General features: G+C 37.7%; 1 protein-coding gene across 6 annotated transcripts in view; it reads left to right on the top strand.

Moving 5' to 3' along the window:
- Nucleotides 1-23,078, top strand: part of SEC24B (SEC24 homolog B, COPII coat complex component) — a gene marked incomplete at both ends in the record, with an annotated part of 92,237 nt that overhangs the window by 19,818 nt on the left and 49,341 nt on the right. For 2 of the 6 annotated variants that reach the window (XM_080697306.1, XM_080697305.1), the window contains 3 exons: nt 66-809; nt 5,842-6,015; nt 15,573-15,677. In XM_080697306.1, the coding sequence (XP_080553432.1) occupies nt 66-809; nt 5,842-6,015; nt 15,573-15,677 (1,023 nt within the window). Of the gene's footprint in view, nt 1-65; nt 822-5,841; nt 6,016-15,572; nt 15,678-23,078 lie in introns of all 6 variants that reach the window. The other 4 variants (XM_080697309.1, XM_080697308.1, XM_080697307.1 and 1 more) reach the window with 3 other exon arrangements.

Below are 23,078 nucleotides of genomic sequence, written 5' to 3'. Positions count from 1 at the left end.
AAATTAATGATTGCATTATCCATTCTTGTAAGTCATTGTTTTTTTTTCTTTTTTCTTTTTTTCAGGTCCAGCACAGAATCAAATGCAGGTTCCATCTGGGTATGGATTGCATCACCAAAACTATATTGCTGCCTCAGGATATTCTCAAGGACCTGGGAAAATGACCTCATTGCCACTGGATAGCCAGCGTGATGATTACTATTCTGGTCTCTATACAGTACCATCACAAAATGTGGTGACTCCTAGCACAGCAAACCAACCAGGCATGCAGCAGGTGTATGGCAGAGGTCCTCCTGCCCCTCATATTGTGGGATCCAGTCCAGGATCTTTCCAAGGTGCTGCATCATCAGCATCCCACTTGCATACGAGTGCCTCCCAGCCATACTCCTCTTATGTGAATCACTACAATACTCCAACAATGTACTCAGCCAACTCTTCTGTTGCTTCTCAGGGATTTCCCTCTACTTCTGGTCATTTTGCTATGTCAACTGTTTCTAATGCTGTGTATCCTAGTGTTTCACATCCTTCTCTGCCTGCTGGTGATCCATATGGGCAAATGTTTACCTCACAAAATGCTCCAACTGTCAGATCAGTTAAAGATAATTCATTTTCTGGCCAAAATACAGCTATTAGCCATCCATCATCACTTCCACCTCCACCATCACAGCAGCACCACCAGCAGCCACAAAGTCTTTCAGGATACAGTACTCTGTCATGGTCAGCTCCGGGCCTTCCATTGACCCAAGACAGTCTCATCCGAAACCACACGGGATCCCTGGCTACAGCCGACAGCAACTCAAGAAATACTGGTAGGTTGAACAGTACACCAAAACATGATGGAAAATCAATACATCTCCAGTCATTAACTTACATGTGTAGAGATATATTGCCTCCTGGCAAATTCAGAAATAAACTCACCATCGCAGTATTTTGCAACATCTCTCTGAACTTTCTCCATCACCCCATCACAACTAGCCACCCAAACTTGTGTGGACCAGTTCTTTCCTCAGTATTTGTTGGTGTGTTTTATGCCTTTACAGTACTTGTCTTTAATGTGAATTGGGTACATGGTAAACTGGAAATCTCCGTATTTGTGGATATGCGTTCAAGTTGAGCAGTTATTTTTCCAACCAGAGCTTTACTCATGTAAAAAAGATTAAAATGGCTCACAATATTACACTGGTTTCCCTAAGTTAGCCCCAGTGAGGGACTTTCATGGAGGATATGTCTCCTATACATAAAAGCTGTTTTCTCATTCTAAAATTGGTAACTTGGGGCGAAGGGTGAGAAAGGGGAAGTAATATGCATGACAAATATCCTGATATATCGTTAGTCTTTCTGATCTTCCTAAATGAAGTAGACGTTACCCAATATAAACAAATGAATGTAAAATTGCTATCACTTAATTGATGTGAAGTAGAGATTTATGGTACTTGGAGAGCGAATGTCAGGCACACTTAGCCTGTTAGTCAGGAAGCTTTAAGGAAGTGTTCTCTGAAGAAGGGATATTTAGCTGCAATCTGCAGGATGAATTTTCTGTCTATAAAATAAATAATGGATGAGGTAAATATTGAAATGCAGAAAGGTAAAACTTTAAAAGTCTTCAACAAAAATGTAGAGGACTATCTCCAGAGCTTTGGAGTATTGAAGGATTTTTTAAAGACAGCACACAACATAGTCATAAAGGATAAGCATGGCAAACTTAATTTCCAATAAAAATCTTTTTGTTGTTGAAAGACAACAAAGAAAATAAAGACAAGCTGTTGAATTAGGGAAAAATTAATAGTGATTTTCTAGAATATACAAATAATATGTGCAAATTAATAAGGAAAAGTCCAGTAATCAAGAGGAAAATAACATAAGTACTTCACAGAAGATGAAATTAAAACATACTTCATTAATAATCAGAGAAAAGCAACTTCAAGCTAGAATGGGATATCATATATTTGGTATCAGATTAGTAAAAATTTGGTAATCTGAGAGTATTGAAATTCTTAGACACTTGATAGAGGGTATTTAGGTTCAATATTTTGGGAACTTTTTTTTTTTTTCCCAGAACTGAGGATTGAACTCAAGGACATCCTACCTCAAAGCTACATCCCCATTCCTATTTTTTTATTCTTTATTTTGAAACAGTGTCTCACTAGGTTGCAGAGGGCCTCACTAAGTAGCCAAGCTTGTCTGTGAACTTGTGATCCTCCTGTCTCAGCCTCCCAAGTACTGGGATTACAAGAGTGGGTCACCAGATAACCACATCCTAAAACACAGCTGTCCCACTTTCATATACTCTAGAGAAGTCTTCCTTAAACTATGTGCATATGAGTTGCCAGGGATCTTATTAAAATGTCGGTTTTAATTCACTGGGTCTAATATGCTAGTTCATAGACTACACTTTGAAAACGAAGGCCATAGAGCTCCACTTCCTATTTTAGTTGTATAGCACTTATGGCAAATGGTTACATTTGTTTGGAATACTGCACTAAAGAAACTAATCTGTCTGGACCCAAAACTTCATTTCTCATAAACTGCCCCCAAGGCCAATGGATTTGGTGTTTTTGCTGCACATCTTCACCTATTAAAGGTGTGGCACAGATGTTGAGAAACTGCCCTAGAGAAACTTACACATCTGCAAGTTTCACCAGGGACACATTCACAAATACAGCTGCACTGTTTGTAGACACAAAAAATTGGAAACAACCTACAAACCTATTTATGGTAGAATGAATAAATTTTTGCAATGGACTTCTCAACAGAAATGAAATGAAATGATGAAATGAATCCCAGAAATATAACCTAGGCAGTCATGTGAGAATACATGCAATATGCAATTGTTATAAAATTAAAAATCAAGAAAAAATAATGTTTAGGGGTAATCTATAAGTGTGGCAAAACAGTTAAAAAGTAGAGCAAGCCGGGCATGATGATGTATGCCTGTAATCCCAGTACTTGAGAGCCTGAGACAGGAGGATGGCAGGTTCACAGCCAGCCTCAGCAACTTAGTGAGGCCCTCTGCAACTTAGTGAGACCCTGTTTCCAAATAAAAAATAAAGTAGGTCTGAGGGTGTAGCTCAGAGGCAAAATGCTCCTGAGTTCAATTCCCAGTACTATGTGCGCGCGCGCACGCACGCACACACACACACACACACACACAAGCAAAGGAACAATAAGAGCTCAGGAGAGGAGAGGGCAGGGGGACTGCCTCCTATGAAGAGCACATTGAGAAGTTCAACAGCATTGGAAATGTTTTATTTTCAAAGTTGATGCTGAGCCGGACGTGGTGGCGCACGCTTGTAATCCCCGCGCTTGGGAGGCGGAGACAGGAGTATCGCGCAGGTTAGAAGCCAGCCATGCTGGCTTAAGAGACCCTGTTTCCAAAAAAAAAAAAAATATATATATATATATATATATATATATATATGTATGTATGTATGTATATATGTATATGTATATGTATATAATAGGTCTGGGAGTGTAGCCGGAGGTAGAAGGTTTTCCAGGAACCCCAGTACCACAAAAAAAAAAAAAAAAAAAAAAAGTTGATGCTGAGAACATGAGTATTTCTTATGTATGTTTTAAACACACATATTTTTATCAGTCTGTTACATAATGCAATTTTATTGATACCTAGCCATCTGTCTACAGTGAGGTATTTTTCATGGTTCTGGGGGTTCTGAGTGCAATTTCTCGGCTTGTTTTCCTGGGCTCCCTCATGTGCTTTCATTTGGCTGGAGGAGTCCTATTGTTACCTTCAGGTCTAGTAGTTGGTGCAGACTCTTTACTGGGCCCCCCATGTTTTTCTACACATGCCTTAATCAGCTTCCTAAGGTATCAGCAGCATTTCATGAGAGGAAAGGTATCTTGAAATTTGAGGTCTGGGACTTACATATTTTCACCTCTGTCACATTCTGTTAGTTACTGTGTAGTTAATCCAGTCAAAAGGTTAGCTCCAGTTCAGGGGGTAGGAAAATAAAGTCCACCTTAATGAAAGGAATTGCAAAATAGTATGGTAACATTTTCAGTCTCCCACCATCACAGTCTTCTTATTTGATGAAGCAGAACATAGTATGGAGGATCCTCAGAAGAATGGGAACGAACTTACCATATGATCCAGCAATACCACTTCTGGGTATCTACCCAAAAGAATGGAAACCAAACCACCAAACTAATGCATGAGTATCTATGTTCATAGCTGCACAATTCACAGTTGCCAAACTATGGAACCAGCCAAGATGTCCATCAGTAGATGAATGGATTACAAAATTAGGGTGTATGTACACAATGGAATTTTACTCAGCCATAAAGAAAAACACAATTATGTCATTTACAGGAAAATGGATAGAACTGGAGGACATTATGCTATGTGAGTTTAGTCAGTCACAAAAAATAAGATATCAGATACTCTCCCTAATATGCAGAAGCTAGGGAGAAAATGGGTCATAGGAGGAACTAGACGAAGAAGGAGAAACTATAGATGAACAAATTAGGTGACCTAACTGAAGGGATGGGAAGAGGAAGAGGGAAATGCCCTAATGTACATGATGTTCATTAACAAAGACATCAAAGTCAATCACTAAGCCAAACGTGAGAAGGGAGGGGGAGGGGACAGGGTGGTAATAGGATAAGGGATTATTGGGTGGTGTGTGCATGTATGTCTCCACCATCTAGTACCCCATTAAATGTATGACTACAATGTACCAAGAAATTTTAAAAAAGAAAGGGCTGGGGATGTAGTGCGGAGGTAGAATGCCCGTGGGTTTCCTCCCCAGTACTGCAAAAAAAAAAAAAAAGAGGTCAGATCCTAAACACATCTGCTGTTTGGTGCATATATGACGGTTACTCAAGATCAGAGGCAGCTCACTGGGGAGAGAAAGGCAATGAATAGGAAGCTGAGTGGTGGGTAACTAATCCACCACACTGTTTTTACTCTGCCTGTTATAGATTAATAAAAATTGCAACATTGTCTACACAAGACAAAAATGATGACTCAAGGTATTTAAACTACCTTCCGCCTCTTCCTCATTCCCCTACTTTGTTCATTTGTACACTGTTAGGACACAGATACCACGTTTTGTTCTGTCATCATATTTCTACATTTGCTTTGGCCTTACACCTGAGTTTTATTTACATATACACACACACATATCTTTATATGTGCACATACATATATGTACATATATCTGTATATGTATTTATTCAGGATATGGTCACTGCCAACCACTAGTCTTTTGCCATAGTTTTTTGTTTTGTTTTGTTTTGTTATCTTGATTGGATAAAACTGAAGATTATCCAGTAGGTCAGTGGACTAGGGGCAGTATTGCCCCCTAATAGACATTTGGTATTTAAACTATTGCAAAGGCTGCTGGGAATTACATGTACTTTAGTCCCCAAATCCAACCTAGTGTTATGGGGAGATCCTCACTTAGTAGTTACATGTGAAATAAGGTGTCTTAAAGCGTGCGCCACCACGCCCGGCAGTGTTCCAGTGTTTTGAAAAGCATTTCTTTGAACCTCCTTTTCTAGATATGTAAGATAAATGTGGCTGAGCATGGTGGCGCACACCTCTAATCCCAGTATTTGGGAGGCTTGAGACAGGAGGATCACTGGTTAGAGGACATCATCAAGCTACTGAGACCCTGTTTCAAAATAAAGATAACTAGGGCTAGGGTGTAGCTCAGAGGTAAAATGTTCCCATTCCCACACATTAATAATTATAACAGCAACAACAATAATAATAGTAATAGAAATATGATGAGACTGATGTTACTACAAAACTTCAGATGTCTAGACATATTAATATATTTTAAATTTGGTGCCATGAATGAAATAGTTTCTTGTCTTTAGTTGCAGATTCTCTGTCATGCCCGGTTATGCAAAATGCTCAGCCTCACAAGTCTAGCCCAGTCATATCCACTGTTTTGTCAGGAGCCTCGGGAACGAGACTACCTCCTGCTGCAGAGCACCCGGTGGAGCCCACGGCCTCAGCCGCCCAGCCACCAGAGCGGTTACAGCAGAAAGGTATTCGAGGAATTTGTATCCAAATTCCTGATTCTAAAGAGCCAAGCTGCATAACCATATATTTATTCATATATATATTTAAAAAGACAGTTTTAAGCCATTTTGATGATTAAGAATCCATTTTATTGCTGTATTATGATTTACTAGTTCATTCCTCTATTATGATATGATATATTTCCTTTTTTTAACGTTATTATAAGTGACAGTTGTTAACATATATTTTTTTATTCTGATTCCCCACATAATAGTCTCTTCCTCTGGAAGTTTCCTTGGTTGCTTTCTCTCTGGTGAAAATTTCAAAGTCTTGATGTCTCACTTATTGTACCCTATTTTTCAGTCGATTGGAGATAAGCAAACTGTTTTAGGAATCTGTAGTTTGTACTTTCAGATCGACCACTCTAATATTTTAATGACTGTATTATGTAATGACAGCTCCCACCCTTGAGTATGAAGATTCTGAAAATCAGAAAAGGAAAAAGCTTCATAAATGCTTACGCTATTCTCAGTGCTCTTATCTCTTGAGAGTGTATGTGGTCAATAGAGGTCTTTTTATCAATCAGATTGTACACTGTAAATGTTATTATTTGGTTTTAAAGGAAAACCAACTGCAGCACAAAAAAGAGTTCATTGTACTGGGAAGAGAATCTATTAAGCATTTGCCTAAGTAAAGGGTGGGTAGAAATGTTCTGTTTGTCATGAATAGAAAAAAACTGAAGTATATGTCAAAATTCTAAATGAATGCCATCTTTCTTTTCCATATCTTTCTTGAATTATTTTTTTATTTATTTATTTTTTATTTTTTTGGTGGAACTGGGGATGGAACCTTTCTACCTCCAGGCTACACCTCCAGACCTATTTTTTATACTTCATTTGGAAATAGGGTCTCTTAAGCCAGCGAGGCTGATTTGAACCTGCACGATGATCCTCCTGTCTCCGCCTCCCAAGCATGGGGATTACAAGCGTGCGCCACTCTTAGTTGAATATTAAAAGCTAGCTTCCATTTCTTAAGTATCATTTTTCTTTTGACCCTTTACACTTGCCTCTACTAATTTCTTTCCTCTGTCATATTTTCTTTTTACCATCTTTATTTATTCATTTATTTATTTTTATTTTTTGGTGGTACTGGGGGTGGAACCCAGAGGCTTTCTACCTCCGGGCTATACGCCCAGACCTATTTTATATTTTATTTGGAAACAGGCTCTCACTAAGTTGCTGAGAGCCTGACTAAGTAGCTGAGGCTGGCTTCGAACCCTCCTATCTCAGCCTCCCAAGCGTGGGGATTACAAGTGTGCGCCACCACCTCCGGCTCCATCTTTATTTTTTTAACTAAAAAAAATTTTTTTATTTGGTAGGGGGGATTGAACCCAGGGCATTCTACCTTCAAGCTACCTTCCCAACCCTTTTCTTAATTTTTATTTTGAAACAGGGTCTTGCTAGGTTTCTGAGGGTCTCACTGAATGCTGAGGCTGGCCTCGAATCTGCAATCATCCTGTGTTCGCCTCTCAAATACTGGAATTATAGATGTGTGCCACCATACTTGGCTTGACCATCATTTTTTTAAATGTCATCACTTTACTGTAAATATCATTTTATAAAGGCACTTTTCCAGTAAACTGTCATAATTTTTCTTTTTTTTTCTTAGTAGTAAACTTTTTTTTTTGGTACTGGGGTTCCTGGAAACCCTTCTACCTCTGGGCTACACTCCCAGACCCATTTTTATACTTTTTTAAATTTGGAAACAGGGGTTTCGACCCTGTGCGGTCCTCCTGTCTCCGCCTCCCAAGTGCGGGGATTACAAGCCTGGCCACCACACCCGGCGGTAAATTTATTTTTTAAGAGAAAAAGAGCTACCATTTATTGAGCACTTAACTACGTTCCAGATACTTTATAATCGCATTAATCCCATATTAATCTCATGACACAGATATATTTAAAGATGAAAAAAGCAAGATTCACAGAGTTTAAGTAATTTTCCCATGACTACAGGTAGCAGCCCCAAACACTTCTAACTCAAACCTTTCCATCTTATGTTGTTTCTATAAAATAAGGCTTATTTTTTTGTTGTTGTTGTCTGTTGATAAACTCTTGATTTACCTAAAATAAGATAGTTGAGTAAGTAGCAGAAAAGATGATACTGGAGACATGAATGGTTTACTGTTTGTGTAAGTAGGAGTGTGGCCTCTTCCTGGGCTCTTTGCCTTTGGCTAGATCTCAGTATACAACCTCATTACGTACAAGGGCAAGGCTGCAATGAATGGTTGTGTAAGTTGTAATCTGCATGAATGGAGCCCCTTAGCATTTGTGGTGTACTAACTCAATAGTGTATACTGGGGGCCTGACATGACTACAAAAATATTAATAAAGTCTGCCCTTCATATCCTCAGGTTAAATCTTCAGATTTAATCAACCGCAGATTGAAAAAATACATTTGAGCCAGGCATGGTGGCGCACGCTTGTAATCCCCGTGTTTGGGAGGCGGAGACAGGAGGATCACACAGGTTCAGAGCCAGCCTCTCTGACTTAAGAGACCCTGTTTCCAAATAAAAAGTATAAAAAATAGGTCTGGAAGTGTAGCCCGGAGGTAGAAGAGTTTCCAGGAACCCCAGTACCACCAAAAATAAAAAAATAAAAATAAATAATAATAATACATTTGTGCTGAAAATGTAGACTTTTAAAAATCATTGTATCCTAAGTAATACAGAACAACAGCTCTTTTCATAGCGTTTACTTTGTATTAGGTATTATACATAAATCATCTAGAAAAGATTTAAAGTATGCAAGAGGATGTGCATAGATTATATGCAAATACTGCAGCATTTCCTATAAGGAACTTGAGCATACATGGATTTTTTTTAGATGGGGAGGGGTTCTGGATCAAATTTGTGTCTGGTACTGAGGAACAACTATACTTAAAATGGTCTTTTATCTTCCAGTTACAAAGATACCTTTTTCTAGTTGTTCTCCTAAAACTAAACATTTTTTAGATCTCTAGAGGAGAGACGTTAACATTTTTGCTTGAGTGTCCTTGAAAAACACTTGGAGGCTGGGCATGGTGGTGTGTGCTTGTAATCCCAGCATTTGAAGGCTGAGACAGGAGAATCAGGGTTCATGGACAGCCTCAACTACTACTTAGTGAGGCCCTTTGCAACAATAAGACCCTGTTTCAAAATAAAGAATAAAAAATAGGGCTGGGGGTGCAGCATGGAAGTAGAATGCCCCTGGGTTTCATCCCTAGTACCGCAAAAAAAAAAAAAAAAAAACCTTTAAAAACTATATATCTACTTGGATGTTTTTCAGATAGTCATCTAAAATTTTTATCAAAAATTTAAATTGTTATAGTTATATAATATGTTGGCTTTTAAATCAAACATACTACATTATTCTTGTGTATACACTGAAATGATACTCACTATCATCCCTTTAAAAATACCTTAATAATCCCTTCTTCAACATTTAAAAAGTTTCCACTTTTTCTTTTTCTCTTTTAAGTCATGATCCTTCCCCTGAATGAATATATTATTGAGCTAGAAACTTTTATATTTTTAAATTTTCTACCACAATAATATGCAATTGAAGTTGAAATTTTGTCTATGACAAAATCTTTAAATATAACTACTTTTTCTTTTAGATTAAGCTATCATAATATATAGTCATCAAAACAGTATAAACATCTTAAGTTTTGGTATTATATATACTAAAAAGGACATTTTTATTGACAATACATCCTTCAGTGAGGTGAATGGCTCTCCTCCCTCCCCACCAGAGCTTTTTATTTGGGTTATATAGGAGCCATTGTCAGAATATGATATGGTAGAACATGATCAGTTTTGATCCTGGTTCCCTTTTCACACATATATAATTAATGAGAGACTTTGTTCACATATAGTAGATAAGAATGGTATTGGAACACTTACTAAACCAATATTGTTTATACTTTACTTTTTAATCTAAGTTACACAATTGAAATTATTGTTAGATTTATTTTCCAAGTTATAGATAGTTGTTACTTTCATGTAGCAGTTTTAGCAAATTATAGTTATTACTTTCATGTATCAAGTTTACAATTTATAAATCCCTTTAACTTTTATTAATCTCACTTGCTTATCATGTGAAGTAGGCACATCATATCTCATCTTCCTTTTTTCTTTTTTAGAAATGAGGAAATTGAGCCCAGTGTGGTGGCACACACTTGTAATACCAGTAGTTGGAAGCCTGAGATAGGAGGATCACGGGGTCATGGCCAGCCTCAGTTCCTTAGTGAGGCCCTCCGCAACTTAGTGAGACCATCTTTTAAAATAAGAATAAAATAGGACTGTAGGTGTAGCTCAGAGGTAGAATACTCATGGGTTCAATCCCCAGAACCACACACACACACAGAAACTGAAGTGTAGAGCAGTCAAGTGTCTCATCCAAAGTCCTGCTAAAAAGAGTGCCAAGGCGGGCGTGGTGGACCACGCTTGTAATCCCCGCGCTTGGGAGGCGGAGACAGGAGGATCGCGCAGGTTCAAAGCCAGCCGCGGTGGCGGTGGCGTAAGAGACCCTGTTTCCAAAAATAAAATAGGTCTAGGAGTGTAGCCCGGAGGTAGAAGGGCTTCCAGGAACCCCAGTACCACCAAAAAAAAAAAAAAAAAAGAGTGCCAACACCCAGCATAGACCTTCTGCCTCCAAATCCAGTGCCTCTTTTACTGGTTCAGCAATTATTCAGAGTATTGTGGATTGCTTTACATCTTTGCCAGTATTGTATTTTATCATATTTTATTAAGTTTTGTAAAAAAAATCAGACTATGCTGTAGGTCCTTTATTTTATGGATGCCATGTCCAAATAACCTAATTGGCAAAAGCATTTCTTAAAATAGGTCAAAAGTAAAACTAAGTATTAATAGGCTCTCCTGCTGGTAAATTTAAAAAAGATGTAGAAAGTCTGGGGATTGAACCCAGAGACATTCTACCTTCCAGCTACACCGCCAGCCCTATTTTATATTTTATTTTGAAATAGGGTTTCACTGATTTGCAGAGGGCCCCACTAAGTTACTAAGGCTGGCTGTTTTAGGCATGTGCCATCATGCCCAGCTAGTATTAAATATCTTATAAAACACAGTAAAGTGAGAATTATACTTTTACTAATTTTTTCTATAATTTATACTATCTTATAATTTAATATAATGTATGCTATTATTGCTAATATTATATTATGCTAATTTACAAGTATTTTATGATCAAATAGGTTGTGAAATACTTTATTGTACATTTCTCATTGGCTGAAAAAAGTCATATAGGATCTGTTTATATTGTGTGCAATGCTAGGAATGTTGAGTCCAGGGCTGTACGAACACTAAACACTCTACCTACGAGATATTTATAAATATACACACCTTAGTCTCATATAGGATTTTTATCTGAATTTTATCCAAAAAGAACATCTTATAGTACTAGAAAATATCTCACTTGTTTTGTTTGTTTATTTATTTATTTTGCAGTGCTAGGGATTGAACCCAGGGCCTCGTGTATTTCTAGGCAAGTCCTCAATGCTGAGTTATACCCCAGCCCTTTTTCTTTTATTTTGAGACAAGGTCATGCTGTGTTGCACAGGCTGGCTGGGAACTTGTAATTTTCCTGCTTCATCCTCCCAAGTAGCTGGTTTTATAGTGTGTGTCACTGCAATTGACCCTCTCCAGTTGATTTAAAAGAATCAGCATTACTAAGTACACTACTCTGGTTAATGGAAGACCTTTTTTCTCCCTGACCAATGTCTTGCCTTCGGGATGAATATTAAGAATAGATGAAAATAGCCAGGCGTGGTGGCGCATACTTGTAATACCGCGCTTGGGAGGCTGAGACAGGAGGATCACACAGGTTTGAAGCCAGCCTCAGCTACTTAGTGAGGCTCTCAGCAACTTAGTGAGACCCTGTTTCCAAATAAAATATTTAAAAAAAAAGGTCTGGGAGTATAGCCCGGAGGTAGAAAGCTTCTGGGTTCCACCCCCAGTACCACCCAAAGAATAGATGAAAATAGTTTTACTTAATTAAATATACACAGAAACATACTTTTAAAGTTTAGTGATGCTACTATCTAACACCTATTTAGTATTTAATATTTGTCATGTACCATATGTGTAAGATTTGACATATATTGACTCATTTAATTCTCACAACAACCATTTGAGGTAGTTATTACCCCATTTTACAGATGACATAAGTGAAGAACAGAAAGGGTAGTAACTTGCACAAGGACACACAGCTAGTAAGTGGTAGAACCTGAAATTGAACCCACAGTTCTTGTCTTTATCTTCATTATCATACTGCTTCTTAGCTCAGTATATCTTAGTTCTCACTTTTCAAAACAATGTTGTTGTTTTTGACAGTAGTGGTCACATAAAAAAGAATTAAGTAAGTTTATTATTAATCCTAGGACCCCACTCTCCATATTTCTGAATTGAGAATATTTTAATGAGAACCAGTCTTGTTTATAACATGTTTCACCCTTAACTGAAATGTGTCTGTCAAAGGGGGAAAAAAATGTTTATATTTGGAGTAGCTTGGTTAAATATTTAAAGAAGGAGGAATCTTTTCTTTTAGTGCCGGAAAGATGGAGAGACTTTTATACCTTAGGACAATGTGTACAGTCAGACTGAGGTAAGTCAGGGTTGTGTGTTTCCTTGTGAAGTGAGAGAAAGTATTTTGTTGGCACCGGCATCTTTTTAGGTGGATAAGATTGAGTAAACAGAGTGCCTACAGAAATTGGTGTCTGAAGATTGATTCCCTTAAAGCCATTCTTTTGTGGAAACGCTTCAGAAATCTTGTGGTATGTGTACCTAGCTTGAAGGCCAGCTTAGCAAAGATGACTGTTGCTCAAAAGTCTGAACACTTAAATTTTTGAAGAAACTAACTTCCACAAGGAATTTGTTCTCTTAAGGCCAGACTTTATTTATTCCCAGGATAGCAGTATCTAGGAAAGTGAAGATAGTTTTTATTAAGCAGTCCCAACGGATGTGTTCTCCTAGAGGGTTTTGCCTCAAGGTGCTTTAATAGCAGGAGTTTAATCTGAATGTCCTTTTAAGTATCACACACCTCACCCCTTGCTGGAGATGGATCCAAGTTGGCATGCATGCTAAGCAAGTGCTTTACCACTGAGCTACACTCCCAGCCCCAGTAATTGGAACTATGATATTTGTAATTTTTTTTTTCAAGGAGAAGGATGGTGCCCTTGTTAAATTACTAGGGCTTGTTTATAACAATTCTTCATCATGTTAGATTTTATGAAGTGTTTCTTGCCTCTTGGTTGACTAGATTTATACTTTGGAAGACGTGGATAAGACAATTAATTAGAATATAGCTTTACTCCCCCTGTGGTGGTGGCGATGGTGCTTTGGTACTCCATGTACATTTCTGCTGTGGGTTGTAGGATCAACTCCAGGAGAGGATGCCATGCTTGGTCACCTTGTACATTTGGCCTGTATCTCATGCATAGGTTCTGGCTCTTACAGAGGGATTAGCACGAGGAAGCCCTCATAATCATTGATATATTCTAGAGTAGATCTGTCCACCACTTTATGTCTGTAACTCCACATTTGTTGTGATCTGTATACGCTGCACTCAGCCTACAGCAAGGCACTTAAATATGAAATTATTATTATTATGGAGCTTTTACTATTCCTCTGTGGATAAACTAAAGTGTCTTATTCTTGTCCCGGTAATATTCCCAAACTTTTAATAGAATTTACTTGAATAATCAATGATAAGTTAATTATGAACATTTTGAGAATCATATTTGAAGAAAGGATTAAATCTTAACACTTTAATCCCTAACACCTTTCAAAAAGCATTGTACATTTTTTCAGAAAAGGAAGATTTGGGTTTGTGTATGACTCTGCAGTACATTGACAACCACGATATACTATGAAATGATACTACGCTTCCTCTGTCTTCTTCTTAGGTTCACTTCTGTGCATTAAGAACTTGCTGAATATTCTTTTTTCACTGTATAGCCATCTCAATTGCTCCTAATCAGGCACTGGATATTTTTCTAATAGTAGTTGGAATAAATTTGTTTTTACTCAGTGATCTTGAGAGGACAAAGTAGTTATTTTTATAATACATGTATAAACTTTGTCCCGTACTTTGACACCTTTGATTAGAGTAAAAAACCACCCATATTCATACAGTCCTAAAAAGAGGGCTTCCCTTCAGAGTTTTATCCAGTTTATTAGCCCCTTTATCTCAGTACAATAAACAGTATTTCTTGTTTCTTCTTTCCCTTGTATCATATTATATGCATACACATATGTATTTCTTTTGGAGTGCAGTGTTAATAGTATTTGAGAAAATACTTTATTTTTTTAAGTTCTTAAACTGAAGAATTTTTCTATAAAACCTTTTGATCTATTGTAATCATTAACTTCTTCATATATTTAACCAAAGGTCTAATATTAGTCAAATTTTCATTTTAACTAGGCTTTTTTAGAGGAACATGCCACTCTGAATTTGGAAGGTATCAGATTTGTTTCTTATGATGTGTGACCTTGTTTTACACTGAGTTTTACTTTCTCAGATGAATTTGTGATAACTGCTATTTTATCTCTACTAAAAATATTTCAGCACAGCTAGCAGATTTTCCATGACTGTTTTTGTCATACCGGGAAGATCAAAGCCTCACTCGTCTATGGTTTAACCTTTGCTGTTTTCTAAGCTCAAATTCATAAAGTGTTTCCATTTTTAGTTGATTAATTTTATTTTCCTTCTTAAAAATTTTATGGATGTTAACTTTCTACTTCTTGATTTTACCAGATTACTTGATAAAAATGCCAGTTAACTTTTTTAAGGGGAAATACTCAGTTACCAGTACCAGTTACGTGCCTTGTCCAGAGTCTGCCTTCTGTTGGTGTAGCTCACACAGAGGATCATTCTTACCTACTTCAGACCCACATCCAGGCAATAGGATGGCACTGATTTGACTGGCCATCTCATTGCAAGAAACCTACTTTTCTGTAATTACAGTGCTTGTAAGGCCACAGTTAAGGCTTTGTTTTGTTTTTCTTAATTTACTGTGAGTAGAGAACTATGCTGAATACAGTTCTCTGTCATTCTTTTTCATTAATGGAGACTGTGTTACCATGAAGGTGGCATCAACAAAAGGAAGTATCAAGTATCTCAATGTGTTTTGTATGCTATACAAATTCTATTCAGTAGAAATGATCGCTGCCCACCAAGAGTACACATAGTCCCAAAGGAAATATCCCACAAAGGCCCCGAGGTCAAAGAAGGTAAATGTGTATAGAGCTCAGAAAGAAAATAACATTGCAATTTCCTAAATATTATCAGTGTATGACATGGTACTTTTACCATACTTGTCAGTCTATATTAAAGCTGCTTTTACTAAACTGCTTTGCAGAGATTTTCTAACTGTTCCAGTTTTGAGAATAAATTTGCTGATATTAATATGCACGCTGGGATGGACTTTGGAATGTCAGAATTCTTTCTCACTTGAATGCAATGTCAAAATTGTATTTCTCGTCTTACCTGTTGGTTTGACTCTTGTGTTTGTGCTTTCCACTTTACAGGCATGCAGTATGGTGAATATGTTAATAATCAAGCTAGCTCCGCACCAACTCCCTTGTCATCAACTTCCGATGATGAGGAAGAGGAGGAGGAGGATGAGGAAGCAGGTCTGCTCTAGCTTTACACCAGTTTTTGATCTTTTGCTACTGAAATTTTATTTCTATGGTCTTAGTCTTTTAAAAAAGTCTCTCTGAAGATTTAGCATGATGAACTTACTTGGTTTGGGTTATAGAAGGAGGGTCACTTGAAATGAGCTATTTGTTTTATTTTTCTTACCTCGTACGTCTTTGCCATGTTTTAAGTAACAGAATTAGAATACGTCATCCGTGATGGTAGAGTGCTTTCTTCTCTCACAAATGCATTTTCGTCCACGTGATGTGCAAAGGAATGAGTCCTGACTGAGGCTCTTGGCTGCTGATTGTTATAGCACCCTTTTAGGAATTATGTTTGCTGCTTCGCATGCTACTTTAATCAAAATGAGCCATGTGGGTTTTATGATAGTGATAGAGAAATAGACAGCGTTCTTTTGGGTCCTTTTGGCCCTTCTGGTCATCTGTTTAGGAAATCTAGAATGTGTATTTGTTTTCCCGCTTATGAAATAGTTCACATCATGTTTACTGAAGAAGTTGTATATATGGCTATATGTTGCAATCTGTTTAAATATCTTTTCCTGTCCTGATAAGTGTAACATTATTGAAAATTTAGCACTTGGATTCCTCCATTGATTTTAGCAGTTTAAGACTGAACCAATAAGCAGTGATTTTTCAAGTTACTAGTGTGACTATGATTATTTTTTTTAATTTTAAAAATTTATATTTTTTGTGGTACTGGGGATGAAACTTAGGGGCATTCTACCTCTAAGCTACACCCCAACCTTATTTTTTATTCTTTATTTTGAAAAAGGGTCTCACTAAGTTGCAAAGGGTCTCACTAAGGAGTAGCTGAGGCTGTGGTCTAAGTTACCATGTATAGGCCTTAAACCCTGCTGTTTCAGCCTCCCAAGTACTAGAGTTATAGACTTGCTCCACTATGCCTGGTTACCTTCTATTATTTTTATTATTGATGACAGGATTTGCTTTATAATCTGTTAAACCAAAGTTTCTGTTTTATGTATATTTTGAAAATACTCAGCCGGGTGTGGTAGCACACTCTTGTAATCTCAGTATTTGGTAGACTGAGACAGGAGGATCATGGATTCGTGGCCAGCCTCAGCTACTTAGTGAGGTCCTCAGCAATTTAGTAAGACCCTGTTTCAAAATAAAGATAGGGCTGGAGGTATAGCTTGGAGGTAGAATGCCCCTGGGTTCTATTCCTAGTATTGTAAAAAAAAAAAAGAAAAAGAAAAAATATTCATCTTTTAAAATAATTTTTATTTTAGTATAACTTTAAACTTATAAGTTGCAATGAAAATAAAAGAAAGTTCCATATACATTTTACCTTAGATAAACTATTTTTGCTTCATTTGCCTTATAATTATCTTTTATATATTTTATTCATATATATATATTTTTTTTTTTTTTTCTTTTGTGCTTCTGGGAATGAAACACTGGGGTTTTCTACCTCCGGGCTATACTCCCAGACCTATTTTATATTTTATTTGAAAACAAAGTCTCACTAAGTTGCTGAGAGCCTCACTAAGTAGCAGAAGCTGGCTTAGAACCTGTGTGATCCTCCTGTCTCAGCCTCCCAAGTGCTGGGATTACAAGAGTGTGCCACCACACCTGCCTTATTTCTTTATTTGAAAGTAAGTTGTGCACACTGTGGACTTTACTCCCCGAATGTTTCGTTATATATTTCCTAGTTATAAGGACAGCGTCCTATATAACTACAGTATGGTTATGAGAAAATTGACTATTCATACAATAATATTTGTTATATAGTCCATAATAAAATCTCAGCTGTTGTCCCAGCAGTTTGATAATTTACAGCTCTTTTCATAGCCAGCATCCTGTCCAGGATCATGCATTGAATGTAGTTGTCATAGCTTTTTAGACTCCTTCAATCTAGAACAGTTCTTCAGCCTTGCTTTCTTTGCCTTCACATATAAGAATACAGGCCATTTATTGTTCCTTCATGATTAGATTCAGATCAGGCATTTTTGGCAGAACTTATACAGCAATGTTCTCATTACTGTGTAATCCTATCTGAAGCATGTGATAGTATTTGTTCCCATTTTATGAGATTAACTTTGACCTTTCAGTTTAGGTAATATTTCCAGGTTTCTTCAGGATAAAGTTAGTATTTCCCCTCTTAAAATTAGTAATTTGTGGAGAGATTCTTTGAGGATAGTGTATATGTCCAGTTCTTTATTACTGTCATGCATTAGTTTTGGTATTAATTAATGATTTTCTTTTCTTTTTCTTTTTTTTGAGGGTCTGGGGAGATGGAACCCAGAGGCATTCGACTCTGAGCTACACCCCCTGCTCTATTTTTGAATCAGGGTCTCACTATGTTGTGGAGTGGCTCACTAAGTAGCTGAGGCTGGCCGCGAACCACGTCCTCTAGTCTCAGCCTCCCGAATGCTGGGATTACAAGCATGTGCCACCACGCCTGGCAACTAATGATTTTCTAATACACAGTTCTTTTGTATTGAGGAGTTAGAGTTTTATAAGAGGAGTTATTAATCCAGGCATGATGGCACACACTTCTCATCTCAGTACGTGGGAGGCTGAGACAGGAGGATCACAGGTTCACAGCCAGCCTCAGCTACTTATGGAGGCCCTCTGCAACTTGGTGAGAACCTGTTTCAAAATAAAGAATAAAATAGGGCTTGGGGTGTAGCTTTGAGATAGAATGCCCCTAGGTTCGATACCCAGTACCAGACACACACACAAAAAGAAGTTATTGATATGAGTTGTCATAACTTTGGCTAGTGACAACTCCTTCAGAGAGCCCTCATGTCTTTTTTAAATGTCCCTATAACTCTTTGAGCACTTATTATGTGCTCAAGGGCTGCAACAAGAGGTTCCAAATTCATCTGGTACTCACCCCATTGCAGCCCTGGAATGAGCCATCCCTCTAAGGGGTCCTGGTTCCTTCAGTGGAGAAAGGTATTTTAGAAACCAAGATCTAATTGCGATATGTGCACAGCTTGGCTGATATCTGAGTAGAGAAAATTAGCTCATGCGATCCAGAGGGTCCTTGCCCCATCAATCAAAGCATAGAACTATTTCGGATAGGAGAAAGAAAAGAGAAAAAGAACATTTTCTGTTTCTTTCTAGCATGTGTTTAATATATATTTGCTGTATCTCTTTAAATAGTTAATCCTATGGAATGAATGTTATAAAGCCTGCTGTTACTAATGAGGAAACTCAGATACTAAGTGACCTTTTTTTTCTCCTAAGTGTCATGTAGTGACATGGGATTTCTTTACACTTTTTCCATGTTTTATGCGAGTAATGAAATAAACCTCAAATTGTTTGGTTAGAGCTGAGTAATACTGGTAAACATATTCGCCTTTGTTAACACGCAGTTTTTGTTTATTTAAAGCTTAGGCTTACCGGGCGAGGTGGCGCACACTTGTAATCCCAGCACTTGGGAGGCTGAGACAGGAGGATCGCACACACAGGTTCAAAGACCCAGCCTCAGCTACTTAGTGAGGCTCTCAGCAACTTAGTGAGACCCTGTTTCCAAATAAAGTATAAAATAGGTCTGCGAGTATAGCCCGGAGGTAGAAAAGCCTCTGGGTTCCACCCTCCGTACAATCAATCAATCAATCAGTCAATAAGGCAAGCTTAGGCTTAAATGCTTCCTTATGATTCCCCAACTTCAAGTTTGTTTGTTTGTTTTTGTGGTACTGGGGATTGAATCCAGGTGCATTCTACCTCTGAGCTACATTCGCAGCCTTATTTTTTTTTTATTTATTTATTTTTTTGAAACAGGGTCTCATTAAGTTGCAAAGGGCTTCACTAAGTAGCTGAAGCTGTCCGTGAACCATGATCCTCCTGTCTCAGCTGGGGATTACAAATGTGCACCACTACACCTAGCTTCCCAGCCCTATTTTTGTTTATTTTGAAACAGGGTCCCACTAAGTTGCCGAGGGCCTCACTAAATAGCTGAGCCTGGCTGAGAACCTGCAATCCCCCTGTCTAAACCACTGGGATTATAAGTGTGCGCCATCATGTCCAGCTAAACTTGAAGTATCCTGAGCTATTCTTTTTTTTTTTTTTTTTTTTTTGGTGGTACTGGGGTTCCTGGAAGCCCTTCTACTTCTGGGCTACACTCCCAGATCTATTTTTACATTTTTATTTGGAAACAGGGTCTCCTAAGCCAGCGCGCGCGGCTGGCTTCGAACCTGCGCGATCCTCCTGTCTCAGCCTCCCAAGCGAGGGGATTACAAGCGTGCGCCACCACGCCCGGCTGAGCTATTCTTTTGATCTGTTCTCTTCCTTGCTTCCTCAGGTTTTAGTTCTCCTATTTTTTCTTTTTCTTCATTCAGGCTGTGACATAGTGCCTGTAAAAGAATAAGGGGAACGCCGGGCGTGGTGGCGCACGCTTGTAATCCCCATGCTTCGGAGGCAGAGACAGGAGGATCACGCAGGTTTGAAGCCAGCCGCGCTGGCATAAGAGACCCTGTTTCAAAAATATTTTTAAAAATATAGGTCTGGGAGTGTAGCCCAGAGGTAGAAGGGCTTCCAGGAACCCCAGTACCACCAAAAAAAAAAAAAAAAAAGAATAAGGGGAAAATTCTTTCCAAGTGCTACATTCATTTGTTCCCATTTGATATCAGCACTTTTGCCGCAGAGGTGTAAAGTGACTGAAGAACCTGGAGCTACCTACGGTTTAGTAATGGGATAGTCATCAGTGATTCATTCATCCCAAACCAGCGTGTACAATTGTCCAGAGCAGTACAAATTGAGAGCTTCCCTAATCTGAACACCTAAAATGCTCCAAAATCCAAATTTTGAATATCAGTATGCCACTGCAAACAGAAAACTCTACCTTTATCTTGTGACTGGCCACAGTCAAACCTAAGCCCACTAGAAATACTGTATAAAATTACTTTCAAGCATAGTGTATTAAGTGTATGTGAAATATAAGTGAATTTTGTGTTTAGACTTTGATTCCCTCCCCAAGATATGGCTCTCATTATGTTTATATAGGTATTCCAAAATCCAAAAAAAAAAAATTGAAATCTTCTAAATAATTAAAATATCATAGGAAAACATAGACCAGAGGTGATTACAGTATAATTATGAAAATACAGTAATTCAGGATTGAAAAAAATGCCCTTACAAGACTGGGCGTGGTGACACACACTTGTAATACCAGCACTTGGGAGGCTGAGACAGGAGGATCGCAGGTCACAGCCAGCCCCAGCTACTTAGTGAGGCCCTCTGCAACTTGGTGAGACCCTGTTTCAAAAATAAAGAATAAAAAATAGGGCTGGAGGTGTAGCTCAGAGAAAGAATGCCCTTGGTTTCTATTCCCAGTAACACACACACACACACACACACACACACACACACACACACACACACACACACACCCTTATAGAGGAGAGGAAATGATTTTCCACAGGCATATGGGAAAGGTTTTACAGAGGATTTGGAATTTGAAGAGATGGGCAGGAATGGGCCATGTGGAGAAAGGAAATGTATGCTACGGACCACTGTGCGCCACGCAGTCCACGTCCTGTGGTGTACTGGGCAAGAGCTAGAAGTTTGGTACGATGTGCTGTTAGGTAAAAGGGAGAATGGTGCAAGAATATATGAGAGGTGCAGTTGAAAGACGAGTGTAAGCCAAAGTTTGAAGTTCCTTTTTATGACAGTGTCAAGGCGTTTAGACCTTATTCTCTGGGATGATAAGGAACTGGCAAAAGTATTTTGAAGCATGTTTAGAATGTTAACATGTAAGCTTCATAAAGTGCAGTGTGTAAGTACAGTCCAGGTTGGCATTGGCAGTGATGGCATGACTCTAGAATCCATTAATCTAAGTAATCAGCACAGCTTGACTCTTCATCTGGCCTAGTGGTTTATCTGGTTTTATAACTTAATATTGTTTTGATATTTTGACAGGTCCAGAATAGACCTTTGCATTAAATATTTGGAAATTCTCTTAGGAAAGTGAATTTTAAAGTAAACTAACTGATTTAAAATTATTCAATAAATGACTATTTCTATAAAATAGAATTATATAAAATAATAACTATAAAAGTAAAATAGAATAACTATTTCTATAAAGTTAATTATTTAAAAAGTTTATAAGTATAGCATTATTAAAATGGGCAATGTATTTAATATTCACATCTGATTTGACATGAAAGAAGCATAAATAGGTAGATTAGGACCTTTGAAATAGTTTTATATATATTATGCAAGAAACCTTTTATCTTTGGACTTTTTGTCAAGAATATTTTTATTATACACTTATTTTTGTGATATTGGTGAATGAATCCAGGAGGGTTCTACCTCTAAACTACAACTCCCAGCTCTATTTATTTCTTATTTAGAAACAGGGTCTCCTTAAGTGCTGGGCTTGGATCTGCAGTCCTTCTATTTCAGCTTCCCAAGTACTGGTATTATAGGCATGTGCCACCATGCCCAGCTTCATAGTATTTTTATATAACTGTCTTATTGAGATATAATTCACATACCATAAAATTTACCAGTTGAAATTATACTGTTCAGCAGTTTTTATTGTATTCTCAAAGTTGTCAACCATCACTGCTTGTGTAATCCTGAAAATAGAAACCCCATTGTTTTAGCGGTCATTTCCTGTTCTCCCCTCCCTGTGTAAGCACTTCACTCCAGGCACTACTACTTTCCGGCTCTAGATTGTCTGTTTGGCACATTTCACTTAAGTAGTTCCTATTTGCTCTTTTGTGATTGGCTTCTTTTACTTAGCATAATATTTAATGTTGTGGCATGTATCAGTACTGCGTTCCTTTTTCTGGCTGAAAAAGTATTCTATAATGTACATATATCATCTTTTATTGTTTCATGCATCAACTGGTGGACATCTGGTTATTTCCTTTTTTGGAATATCATGAATATTGCTACTATGAACGTTTTGTCAACAAGTTCTGTGTAGGTTTATGTCTCCTTTCTCTTGAGTGCAATTTCCAAGTCACACGGTGACTTTATTATTTAACTTTTTGAGAAATTGCTGCGCTCTTTTTTGAAGTGGCCATACCATTTTTCAGTTGCATGGGGTTCCAGTTCCTCTGCATCCTAGGCAAACCTGGCTTCTTACGTCGTTTCAGTGATAACTGTGCTGGTGCATAGGAAGTGTAGGCAATTATTGTTGCAGCTTTTGTTTTTCTTGTGGCTACTGATGTTGACCATCTCTTCATCTGCTTATTGTCCTTTTGTTTATCTTTGGAGAAATACCTTTGCCTTTTCTTAAATTTGGTTGTCTTTTTATTGTTGAGTTGTACAGTTTTTTATATATTCTAGATACCAAACCCAGACTACATTTGTAATTGCAAATATTTTCTTCTTTCCTATGGGTTGTCTTTTTGCCTTCTTGTTAGCTTTTAGAACAAAAACAAAAAAATGAAAAATTAA

This window comes from Muscardinus avellanarius, assembly GCF_963383645.1.
Source record: "Muscardinus avellanarius genome assembly, chromosome: 6".
Taxonomy (NCBI): Eukaryota; Metazoa; Chordata; class Mammalia; order Rodentia; family Gliridae; genus Muscardinus; species Muscardinus avellanarius.
Note: the sequence above shows the minus strand (reverse complement) of the source record. Positions and strands in the feature narration are given on the sequence as shown.